At 39.0% G+C, this 13,642-nt stretch overlaps 1 protein-coding gene across 1 annotated transcript in view; it reads right to left on the minus strand.

The window, feature by feature from the left end:
* usp43b (ubiquitin specific peptidase 43b) overlaps positions 1-5,204 on the minus strand; it is a 97,565-nt gene extending 92,361 nt beyond the window's left edge. Inside the window, exon 1 of the mRNA XM_085156660.1 lies at positions 4,445-5,204. Coding sequence (XP_085012786.1) covers positions 4,445-5,074 — 630 coding nt within the window. The 5' untranslated portion in view covers positions 5,075-5,204. The remainder of the gene's footprint in view (positions 1-4,444) is intronic.
* Between the last annotated feature and the right edge of the window lie 8,438 nt (positions 5,205-13,642).

A 13,642-nucleotide genomic window follows, 5' to 3' on the forward strand; every position in this document is an offset into this window, starting at 1 on the left:
AAATATATATGAAATTATGTATGTTTTTGCAAATATTGCAGGCCTCACTCACTACGTGTTCATACACCACACTTAAATTATTACTTGTTATTTTCTCTGGCTCTCTTCTTCTGTGTCGCTCGTCTTGTGTTCCTCATCTCACCCCCCACCAATCACGACAGATGGCTGCCGCCCCCTGAGCCTGGTTCTTTCCGACGTTCCTTCCTGGAAAAAAGGGAGTTTTTCCTTCCCACTGTCACCAAGTGCTTGCTCACAGGGGGATTTCTCTGTGTTGTTGTAGGGGCTCTACCCTACAATACAAGGAGCCTTGAGGTGATGCTATGTAAATAAAGCGGAATTGAATTGAATTGAATTGAAGATAAGACTTGGAAGCTACTGTGTATGTGATATCACCATGTTCATGTTGCCACTGGAGCATCACACTAATTCCCTTCCAGGACTGTCATTAAGTACCTTATAATTTTTGGACTTAGAGGTCTTATTCTACAAAAAGAAACCCCAAAACCAATTGCCAGTTGGGGTTTATTTTTGTTTAGGGAAGGATTGTGACTTTTTTTTTAATTAGACCTTTCGCACTGTTAATTGTGTATCAAAAACAGGAAGTTCTGGAGGCAAACTTCTTCCAAGTGTGGTCTTTTTTTTTTTTTTAAATCAAAACTACAAAGCCACAGCCTAAAAAAATGTGATTTGTTGGTCCTGAAGCAGCATTTATGATGCTGCTGCAAGAACTATCAACATAATATGAGATTGTGCAGAAGCTACATATTTTATTATGGTAGACTATGGCGACTTCTAATCAGAGCTATTTGCAGAGTCAGACCATGAACACTGGGTTATGGGTAAAGTGACACTGGCAATGATGGCTTATTTTTACCAGTATAGATGGTGTACCTTTACTATGAAAAGTCTTATGCATGTGCCAGTGTTTGAAATAAACCCTCTGCAGTCTCAAATATGTGTCTTGTAAGATCTAAACAGACTTTACATTCGGTCCAACAGCCCAGCCTAGGATCGCAGTATCATACCTTACATTACAGACATTTCTGAATGAGACCAATCAGGGGAAAGTCAGTCTAGTACAGCAGCCGTTTACAGCCGGGGAACAAGCCTGAGGCATTCAGGCTCGTTTTGAAGAAATGCTTTGACATTAACTGTGAACCATGACCTGCGCTAACCTAAAGCTTTTGTGCAGCTAGTCATTACAGCAAAGTAATAACAGTAATTACCATCAGCCCTCTGAAGGTGGCAATTGTGTCAGTGATATAATTAAGGCTGTGGAAAAGGCCATGTTTTTGTTTTTTGTTGTTTTGGTGTCTCTGATATAATGATAACAAGCCACTGTATTTAGACAATGTTAAATATTTATGCAGTTCATCCATCATCAGTTAACTATTTACTTTTTTTTTTAAGTTCAGCTTTATATTTCATCTATTTCCACTTAGCTATTTAAACATTCAACCTATGATTTCAGGTGCTTGTTTAAATTATTAGTGTTCCTTTTTAACCATTGGTGATATAACTCTAGGTGCTTACTTCCTTTATAGTTTTTTTTGCCCTCCAAATATTTATGAAGCAATAATTTTCAATAATATGCAACAAAAATATATGAAATTGAAGGTGTATTTATTCATATAATTAATCATTAACCAATTAAAAATATGTTTGGTGTATATATATATATATATATATATATATATATATATATATATATACACCAAACATATTTTTTGTTTGGTATATATATATATATATATATATGTGTGTGTGTGTGTGTGTGTAAGATTCCATTAAATTGAACATTTTGTACTTATGTAACAAAATTACATGGAAAAATTAAATGTAATCAAATGAATTATTAAAATATTTTTTGTGTATTTTTGATTCAGTTAAAATAACAACAACCTCACAACACAATGACCATTATCACTATCACTGCAGTCTAATGTAGATCTCTTTGTGAGTCATGTTCTGCACCCTGCAGCATAGCTAATTGTGCAAACCTTAACATGGAGCTGGTAATTACCCACACATACCTGTGACAAAGAGCCACTTTCACCACAGCATATGCTTCCCAAACCGGCCTATCAATACACGCCGCGAGGAGGATTCCTGTCCAGCCGTCGCTCTTGCTCACCCTAACTCACTTCTTTCTCAGGCCTCTCATGTTATGGAAACCAGTAAACTGGCTGTTGAGTAATTGTTTGAGTTTCAGGCTCCGTTCCTATCTAGGCCCCTCTGTGCAAACACACCACCCCGTTGGGGGGGCGACAATGAACAGATCAAAACAACACATCTGCTCACAGGTTGAAGAAACTCGGCACCTCAGCCGCAATGTGAGAGACACGTCAGTGAGAGCCGAAGCCCTGGACACACTGCCAGTGCTGGTGTTATCACAAAGCAACCCAGAGGTACTTAATCTTTTTTTTTTTTTTTTTTTTGCAAATGCTTATAAAAGCTGCCTCCCTCCTTCTACCTGTATTGTCCTATGAGCCAGGTGGTACTGGAATGTAGCACAGAGCTTGTTTTTCCTCCACTGCAGGACTGGAACAGACCTCTGCTGAGTCATTAACTGTAAAGATCTGCTGATCAACCCAGGATGATTCGACATTTACAGCACCAGCAGCATCATTACTTAAAATATAAAGTGCGGCACTGTAAATTCTACCTAGGGTCATTTTCAAAATGAGAACCCTTTCCAAGCCTGGCCTCTTGTCATTTCTTATAAAAGTCAATTTGATATGAAGATGGGTACTGTGGTTAGTCCTCTTCTGACAAAGGACGCAACTTTCAGAGACCAGTAAAGAAAGATAATCAACTTTTTTTTTTTTTTTAAAAAACCCACTAGATTAATAGAGCTACTAAAGCAAAGCTTAGTCCTTTGTGGAGAATTGTTTATTATTGGTTTGTGCTGTCTGGAGTTCCTGCAACTGGGAGCTAATTTAGCCTCTTAGAAACAGGCCTCAGAGCTATCTGATCATTTTATAATGCCTCCCTTCAGGCAGCTGTGGTATTACTCAACAGGCAATTTCAGAAAACCCAGACAGCACGAACTCTGGACCTCCTATGGTCACAAACCACAGCCAAGAAATCCAGTGTGTGTGTGTGTGTGTGTGTGTGTGTGTGTGTGTGTGTGTGTGTGTGTGTGTGTGGCAGGAAACATCTCATCACATATAAAGAAGAGGGTTTAGCATTTTTTTTTCTTTTAATCTTGGCAAGATGTTTCCGTGCTCTCCTCTTATTGTTTTAGTAATAAAATGTGATATCAGAGTCTCCCGATATCAGAAGGAAATGAAAGTGTGGGATCAAAAAATGATTGGCAGCATCAATTACGTTTGACGGGGGGCTTTTTTGGAGAGCACAACAGATGGGACAGCAAAAGAGTCAAGACAAATGATGATGATCAACACTCCATTTATAGGCTGCGAAACCCTGATAATCTGGCTAACTGGCTTTCAGGTAAACCTTCCGCTTCTCTGTAACCACAATGAAGTGTGACAAAAAAAATCATGCACGTGTCTGTGCTGCAGGGGTCAAGATCTTCCAGCAGTCATCTTCACAGAGTAATTAGCATTTCCAAGAATAGATCCACTGTGAGTCTCTTTGTTCGCCGCTCCAATATTATCTACTTCTTGCATTGAGCTAAGGCTCAGAGAAATCCAGAGCAAAGAAGAGCTTCAGGCAGATAAAGTACAGTTGCATTCCCCCTCCTATCTTCAGCGTGGGTAGAGTAGGAAAAGCCTGAGGGTCTCCTGATAGTGCTCACTGTCCCTGATCCTCAAGGAAGAAAGTCTCTTAAGTGTAAAGTAAATCATCTCTTTCTGGTGCTCACTTTGCATCACAACTTTTTCGCCTACTATAAATAAATACTGTAATATAGAGTTGACCAAGTCAGGTAAGTCTAAACGATTTCCCCCTTAACCTCTTCTAACCCAGTGCTCATAAAATAATGCGAGCAGAGTGAACCATTTTAAAGTTTTAGTTAGTAGTATCCATCAAGTCTTCACGTGCAAACCCAGCAACAGCATGAGAGCCAGGCACCTGCTCACCTTGTGCCCTCAGACTGCTGCAACTCTGAGCACCAGTGTCATTATCACCTGTCAGGGAAACCCTGGAGTGTCAGGGCAAAGCACTGCGCCCTTGTTGTTGACCATGGCAGAGGAGTTGGTGCTGTGCTATTATATAAAATGATAATCATCTGAACAGGACACCGAGAATAATCATAGTGGTGTTAAAGGCATACTGTCTCAATAACATGTGATTATGTGCGTCTAAACAGAACACCTGTACTTACCAAGGAGCTAATAATGCAGTAACTAACTGGTTGCTACAGTGCCCTTTTTAATACTGTTTCCAGTACCTTTCATTTTGTGCCTATGTGTGCCTTTCACGTTAGAGAACTCACAACCACCTGCAGACTAAATTCGGGGTGGGGGGGGGGGGGTACCTTGAAATCCACAGACAGCTGAGGGGTGTACTCCAGAGTCCAGAGGGCTCTGACAAGTGACGCCAAGTGCTCCGTGACTTCTCCCCTGACCAGCCTCGTCCCGTCGCTTTTCACCACCCCGTTCATTCTGGTTTGGCTCATGTCCATCTTGTATCGCTCCAGTCCCAGATACTCCGCGAGCAGGTCGGTGTTGCTCAAACACTGGACCACGGCGTTCATGAAACAGGTGTTGCCGTGGTTTTTCAGCCCCAGCACACCTGGGATTTTGTCTCCGTATTGGTAAAGTAGTTTCTCTCTGCCGGTGCACAGAGAAGACGATGTGCTCGAAGTGTTTTTCACTACCCGATCCCGAACTACTTGTACATCCTCTCTGATTATTCCTGAGCTGGCGCTGAGGGTGCAAGGTGCGCCATTCCGAAACCCTCCATCATCATCCTCCGCGTCCTGCGCGTCAGCGTCTCCAAAGTGGGTGAAAGTGCCCAAAGTTTTGATAATTCTGTTCATAAAACTCCCCACAGACTTTAACGATTTCTTGCGGAAAAGCTTCCCAGATTTCGGCTTCTTCTCTTTGCGCTTCTCCTCCTTCGATGTCAGCATTTCCTCCTTGTTGGCTCTGCTCTGTTTCTCCATGACAGTACCTCTACTCCCGTGCCGAGCTATTCTGAGACTGATAATTGTAGGAATTCCGATGCCGGTCTGTCACTCCTCTGCCAGCGTCCCTTGTCCGGATAGCAGAGGGGAAAGCGCACGGGGGTGCCACCATCGCACCGCGGTAAAGTGAGCCGTCATTTGTGAGCCGCGGTCAAGCCAGCCGCCTCTTATCCGCCGCATAAATTTACTTGCGCTTTTACACCAGTCTTTACGGTAGCGCCTTTTCGCTTTATATCCCGATTGAGAGCCTAGACCCGCGCACGCGCGCGCACACATTACGATGGAACAGCCCAATACAGTCAATACAATTATGTCTATTACAAAAATTCATTAAAAATCATCCTTAGTAGTTGAGGTCCAACTTTCAACACATCCCTCCTCTGGGACACCTACTGTACCTGTGTGCCAAGTTTCATCCAGATTTACTGTAGAATTCCTCAGAAATTAAAGGAAACTTATATTCAATGCAATACAGTCAATACACTACAATTATGTCAAATTTCAAAAATTCATTAAAAATCATCCTTAGTAGTTGAGGTCCAACTTTCAACACATCCCTCCTCTGGGACACCTACTGTACCTGTGTGCCAAGTTTCATCCAGATTTACTGTAGAATTCCTCAGAAATTAAAGGAAACTTATATTCAATGCAATACAGTCAATACACTACAATTATGTCAAATTTCAAAAATTCATTAAAAATCATCCTTAGTAGTTGAGGTCCAACTTTCAACACATTCCTTCTCTGGGACACCTACTGTACCTGTGTGCCAAGTTTCATCCAGATTTACTGTAGAATTCCTCAGAAATTAAAGGAAACTTATATTCAATGCAATACAGTCAATACACTACAATTATGTCAAATTTCAAAAATTCATTAAAAATCATCCTTAGTAGTTGAGGTCCAACTTTCAACACATCCCTCCTCTGGGACACCTACTGTACCTGTGTGCCAAGTTTCATCCAGATTTACTGTAGAATTCCTCAGAAATTAAAGGAAACTTATATTCAATGCAATACAGTCAATACACTACAATTATGTCAAATTTCAAAGATTCATTAAAAATCATCCTTAGTAGTTGAGGTCCAACTTTCAACACATCCCTCCTCTGGGACACCTACTGTACCTGTGTGCCAAGTTTCATCCAGATTTACTGTAGAATTCCTCAGAAATTAAAGGAAACTTATATTCAATGCAATACAGTCAATACACTACAATTATGTCAAATTTCAAAAATTCATTAAAAATCATCCTTAGTAGTTGAGGTCCAACTTTCAACACATTCCTTCTCTGGGAAGCCTACTGTACCTGTGTGCCAAGTTTCATCCAGATTTACTGTAAAATTCCTCAGAAATTAAAGGAAACTTATATTCAATGCAATACAGTCAATACACTACAATTATGTACATTTCAAAAATTCATTAAAAATCATCCTTAGTAGTTGAGGTCCAACTTTCAACAGATTCCTTCTCTGGGAAGCCTACTGTACCTGTGTGCCAAGTTTCATCCAGATTTACTGTAAGATTCCTCAGAAATTAAAGGACATGTATATTGAATTCAATACACTTACTTAAATATTGCATCATATTCAAAAATTCATTAAAAATCATCCATAATAGTTGATGTCCAACTTTCAACACCGTCTTACTCTGGGCGACCTACGGTATCTCTGGGCCAAGTTACATCTCAATTCACTGTAATCTTTATCAAAAATTGAAAGAACAATTATATGTCAATGCTGGCTGTGTGCCTTTCAAAGTGACACTAAATAACAGAACTCAGGCACATCAGGGAATAATCCAAAAGGCGGATTTATTAAACAAAAACAACATACAAAATATCCCTAACCCATACTACATAACCTAAAAAGAAACAAAGGGACACTTAGAAGCACAAGAAAACAATACTATACTGAAAGGGCAAGAGACACAGCCCAAACATAATCCACAACTAAAACGCCAAAAGAACAAGTCATCCCACATAGCAGACGGGTGTTGCCTGGATCTGGTGTGAAGCCGGCACTGCTGGCTGACTTCTGGCATGGTAAGATAGCACTGTTTATGTGATGGCATGCTACATCTGGCCTGATTGGGTGAATGTGACATGTTGTATAGAGCACTTTGAGTAATATGGGTGAGTAAAAAGGCGCTATATAAGAATCAGTCCATTCACTGTCTGAACAGAGTTTTGTCATGACAGCATATTTGATTGTCTTCACTGACTCGCTATCCGCCTTAGTGCAGCTGCCGTACCATCCTGGGATGCAGTAAGTTAGTAGGCTCTCAATGGGCGAGTGGTGGAAGGTCAGCAGAGGATGTCTGGGATGATTGCATTAAAGGCTGAGCTGTAGTCCACAAAGAGCATTCTGGCGTAGCTCTGCCGCTTTTCTGACACAACGACCGAGACTGTGGGAGCTGGGGCTCGAACCAGCAACCTTCCGGTGACAAGACGAACTGCCAACTCTCATTATGCAATGTACTGTTTAAAAGAAAAATCTTTTTTTTGCCTTGACAACATACATTCATCTTCATTTCAAATAAGTAGTTATTTTTCACACAGAGAGCAATACCATTCTCCAGCCTCTGCTGTCCAAAACTACTCTGTATTCATCTGGAGGCACTTTGTGTGAAACCATTTTAAATAGCTCTCATGCAGGAACAAAGCAATTGTATAAAATGAAGTGAGGGAATGGAGCTATAAATAGATTAATATAGAGATATGAAAATAAACATATATAGACATAGGAACACAAGTTTTAACATTAATGTTTCTGGGATATAATAAACAATATAAGCATACAGGTGTCTAAGCAAACATTGTGGCATACAAAGTGAGAGAGTGCAGTGAGTCATGTTTATTCCTGTTCAATATGTGTCTGACACAAGTGGATGAATTAAAAAGTCTGACAGCAGCAGCAACAACAGGCAATGCCTTCCTGATGACTTTCTATCTGGTTACATCTTTGTCTTTGATGCCTGTATCCCAGCTTGAAGAGTCCTGGACCTTTTTTCTAGTCAGTGGGTGTGTAGGCAAACAACTCTGGCTTGTCACCCAGTTGGATTTCCTGGTAATTGTCAGGTGGCACTATCTACAAATCAGGACACATTAACTATGATATTAAAAAATTGACATGATGACATAGTCCTTGGTCAGTTTACCAAGCATTTCTCAGTTTTGTTCTTTATAGTTCTGTTCATCATATCATTGTGAGTCCTGGATTATTTGATGATATGTTTACATTATGTATTCTTTTGTTTTCAGTTCCATATTGCTTTTAAGTGTAGTTCTTTTTAAGCATTCCACAAGTGGATGGAACACTTGTGAAAACACTCTAGTGTTAAAGCCAGTCTTGTCTTCATGTCTGTTTCTGGTTTTGTCTGTGTCAAGCTCGTGTGTCTTAGTCTGTGTTTTAGTTTGGTGGCCTCTTGTCTCTTTCTTGTGTTGAGTCTTACTTCCATTGTCTTCTTATTCCCAATGTATCCCTGCTGTGTTACACAGCTGTCTCCAATTCCCCTAATCACCATCCTATTTATACATTTTGCCAATCTCCCGGTCTGAAGTACATTATTCTATTCGATTCTATTCTATTATATTTATACAGCACCAAACCACAACAACAGTCACCTAAAGACACTTTATGTTGCTGGTTAAAAACACAACAATAATACAAAGAAAGCCCCAACAATTTAAGTACCCCATATGAGCTAACATTTAGTGTGAGTGGGAAGGAAAAACTCCATTTGAAGAGGTAGAGACATCTGGCAGAAACAGGCTCAAGGAGAGACAGCCATCTACTGTGACTGGCTGAGGTTGATGAAAAGGAGACAGAACAACATATACACTGTGCAAGAGATACATACTAACTAATGATTAAATGCAGAGAGGTGTATAAACACAGAAAGAGCAAAGAAGGAAAAAATTCATACATGATGGGAAGCCCACAAGAGCCTAGGCTTATTGCAGCACAAATAAGGGAAGATTCAGGGTCACCTGATCCACTCTAACTGTATTATTTGTCAAAACTGAGGGTTTTAATGCTAATCTCAAAAGCAGAGACGGGTGTTTGTCTTCTGAATTAATATAGAATAGAATAGAATTCAACTTTATTGTCATTGCACATGTCACAGGTACAAGGCAACGAAATGCAGTTTGCATCCATCAAGAAGTGCTTTAGCCATGATATAGATATATTACAATATATATTAGCAATAATATAGGTATGTAAGTATATTACAGAAATGGGTCTATTATGGTATGTTATAATGTACACGGTATGAAGGTATGTTATGAATATGCTATAACTATAAGTATGTACAGGCTATGAACAGGATATAAACATGAAAAACTATACAGAATATGAAATTTAAAAAACTATACAGAAATATGAGATATACAGCTATACACAAATGTGAAATATGCAGGTTATAAACAGTTGTAGAATTAAAAATTATCGTATTGTACAGAATGATGTGAGCTGCATCCACAGAAGAGAGGCCTGAGAGATGATTCCTGTTCAACCTTAAAATTCTATAGGAACCACAAGTACACTTAATATTCCAAAATTAAAATCTGGATTTCAAAGCGAGTCAGTGAAGACAATCAAATAAACTGTCATGACAAAACTCTGTTCAGACAGTGAATGGACTGATTCTTATATAGCGCCTTTTTACTCACCCATATTACTCAAAGTGCTCTATACAACATGTCACATTCACCCAATCAGGCCAGATGTAGCATGCCATCACATAAACAGTGCCATCTTACCATGCCAGAAGTCAGCCAGCAGTGCCGGCTTCACACCAGATCCAGGCAACACCCGTCTGCTATGTGGGATGACTTGTTCTTTTGGCGTTTTAGTTGTGGATTATGTTTGGGCTGTGTCTCTTGCCCTTTCAGTATAGTATTGTTTTCTTGTGCTTCTAAGTGTCCCTTTGTTTCTTTTTAGGTTATGTAGTATGGGTTAGGGATATTTTGTATGTTGTTTTTGTTTAATAAATCCGCCTTTTGGATTATTCCCTGATGTGCCTGAGTTCTGTTATTTAGTGTCACTTTGAAAGGCACACAGCCAGCATTGACATATAATTGTTCTTTCAATTTTTGATAAAGATTACAGTGAATTGAGATGTAACTTGGCCCAGAGATACCGTAGGTCGCCCAGAGTAAGACGGTGTTGAAAGTTGGACATCAACTATTATGGATGATTTTTAATGAATTTTTTGAATATGATGCAATATTTAAGTAAGTGTATTGAATTCAATATACATGTCCTTTAATTTCTGAGGAATCTTACAGTAAATCTGGATGAAACTTGGCACACAGGTACAGTAGGCTTCCCAGAGAAGGAATCTGTTGAAAGTTGGACCTCAACTACTAAGGATGATTTTTAATGAATTTTTGAAATTTGACATAATTGTAGTGTATTGACTGTATTGCATTGAATATAAGTTTCCTTTAATTTCTGAGGAATTTTACAGTAAATCTGGATGAAACTTGGCACACAGGTACAGTAGGTGTCCCAGAGAAGGAATGTGTTGAAAGTTGGACCTCAACTACTAAGGATGATTTTTAATGAATTTTTGAAATGTACATAATTGTAGTGTATTGACTGTATTGCATTGAATATAAATGTCCTTTAATTTCTGAGGAATTTTACAGTAAATCTGGATGAAACTTGGCACACAGGTACAGTAGGCTTCCCAGAGAAGGAATGTGTTGAAAGTTGGACCTCAACTACTAAGGATGATTTTTAATGAACTTTTGAAATTTGCCATAATTGTAGTGTATTGACTGTATTGCATTGAATATAAGTTTCCTTTAATTTCTGAGGAATTCTACAGTAAATCTGGATGAAACTTGGCACACAGGTACAGTAGGTGTCCCAGAGGAGGGATGTGTTGAAAGTTGGACCTCAACTACTAAGGATGATTTTTAATGAATTTTTGAAATTTGACATAATTGTAGTGTATTGACTGTATTGCATTGAATATAAGTTTCCTTTAATTTCTGAGGAATTCTACAGTAAATCTGGATGAAACTTGGCACACAGGTACAGTAGGTGTCCCAGAGGAGGGATGTGTTGAAAGTTGGACCTCAACTACTAAGGATGATTTTTAATGAATTTTTGTAATAGACATAATTGTAGTGTATTGACTGTATTGCATTGAATATAAATGTCCTTTAATTTCTGAGGAATTTTACAGTAAATCTGGATGAAACTTGGCACACAGGTACAGTAGGTGTCCCAGAGGAGGGATGTGTTGAAAGTTGGACCTCAACTACTAAGGATGATTTTTAATGAATCTTTGAAATTTGACATAATTGTAGTGTATTGACTGTATTGCATTGAATATAAATGTCCTTTAATTTCTGAGGACTTTTACAGTAAATCTGGATGAAACTTGGCACACAGGTACAGTAGGTGTCCCAGAGAAGGAATGTGTTGAAAGTTGGACCTCAACTACTAAGGATGATTTTTAATGAATTTTTGAAATTTGACATAATTGTAGTGTATTGACTGTATTGCATTGAATATAAGTTTCCTTTAATTTCTGAGGAATTCTACAGTAAATCTGGATGAAACTTGGCACACAGGTACAGTAGGTGTCCCAGAGGAGGGATGTGTTGAAGGTTGGACCTCAACTACTAAGGATGATTTTTAATGAATTGTTGTAATAGACATAATTGTAGTGTATTGACTGTATTGCATTGAATATAAATGTCCTTTAATTTCTGAGGAATTTTACAGTAAATCTGGATGAAACTTGGCACACAGGTACAGTAGGTGTCCCAGAGGAGGGATGTGTTGAAAGTTGGACCTCAACTACTAAGGATGATTTTTAATGAATCTTTGAAATTTGACATAATTGTAGTGTATTGACTGTATTGCATTGAATATAAATGTCCTTTAATTTCTGAGGACTTTTACAGTAAATCTGGATGAAACTTGGCACACAGGTACAGTAGGTGTCCCAGAGAAGGAATGTGTTGAAAGTTGGACCTCAACTACTAAGGATGATTTTTAATGAATTTTTGAAATTTGACATAATTGTAGTGTATTGACTGTATTGCATTGAATATAAGTTTCCTTTAATTTCTGAGGAATTCTACAGTAAATCTGGATGAAACTTGGCACACAGGTACAGTAGGTGTCCCAGAGGAGGGATGTGTTGAAAGTTGGACCTCAACTACTAAGGATGATTTTTAATGAATTTTTGTAATAGACATAATTGTAGTGTATTGACTGTATTGCATTGAATATAAATGTCCTTTAATTTCTGAGGAATTTTACAGTAAATCTGGATGAAACTTGGCACACAGGTACAGTAGGCTTCCCAGAGAAGGAATCTGTTGAAAGTTGGACCTCAACTACTAAGGATGATTTTTAATGAATTTTTGAAATTTGACATAATTGTAGTGTATTGACTGTATTGCATTGAATATTAGTTTCCTTTCATTTCTGAGGAATTCTACAGTAAATCTGGATGAAACTTGGCACACAGGTACAGTAGGTGTCCCAGAGAAGGAATCTGTTGAAAGTTGGACCTCAACTACTAAGGATGATTTTTAATGAATTTTTGTAATAGACATAATTGTATTGACTGTATTGGGCTGTTCCATCGTAATGTGTGCGCGCGCGTGCGCGTGTGCGCGGGTCTAGGCTCTCAATCGGGATATAAAGCGAAAAGGCGCTACCGTAAAGACTGGTGTAAAAGCGCAAGGAAATTTATGCGGCGGATAAGAGGCGGCTGGCTTGACCGCGGCTCACAAATGACGGCTCACTTTACCGCGGTACCATCGCGGAGGAGCCAAGAGACACAACAGCACACTGTTATTCCACCGCGCTCTGACTTAAAACCTCCCTCGTCCATCCCAACACTTACTGAAGACGTTCATTATCATCCCGACACCGCTGTCACAAGCAGCATCTCGTCATGGCCGGGACAATGCGAGCCGCTGCGCCGTCCAGTTGCAGCACTGCGCGCTCCTCTCCCACTGCACCCAACTTCGCCTTCATAAGAAGGCTTATGATTGTGTAGCTGCCCCCTCCCACTTTCCCCACACACGAATGACCTAAGAGAGCCCTGTATAAAGCTTGATTTGTGGTCATACAGGCCGGTCATTTAAAATTCTGAATACAAATAAAATATTATGAACGTGATGCACTTCTAAAGTCAAAACAAATTCGGTAGAAAATCACCCCAATGACGTTATAAGATTAATACAGTTGCACTGGAGTCGCTGGAGTTGGACCTGCTACCTTATGCAGTATATATATATATATATATATATATATATATATATATATATATATATATATATATATATATAAGCATTTAGATCCTAATATAAATATACGTTTAACCTATAAAAGCAGCTCAAGGCAGGGGAGAGCAGTGTGTCACGATTTCTGAGATGAATCATCATCAATTTTGCAAATTATGAACACATCTCAATGACCACTAAATCACTGTTATACTTTCCACAATAATTAGCTAATACAACAAAACACACCTCTCAGCTTTTTCATGGACCCTGAAGCAGTTTTTT

This window comes from Neolamprologus multifasciatus, chromosome 4 (assembly GCF_963576455.1).
Source record: "Neolamprologus multifasciatus chromosome 4, fNeoMul1.2, whole genome shotgun sequence".
Classification (NCBI taxonomy): Eukaryota; Metazoa; Chordata; class Actinopteri; order Cichliformes; family Cichlidae; genus Neolamprologus; species Neolamprologus multifasciatus.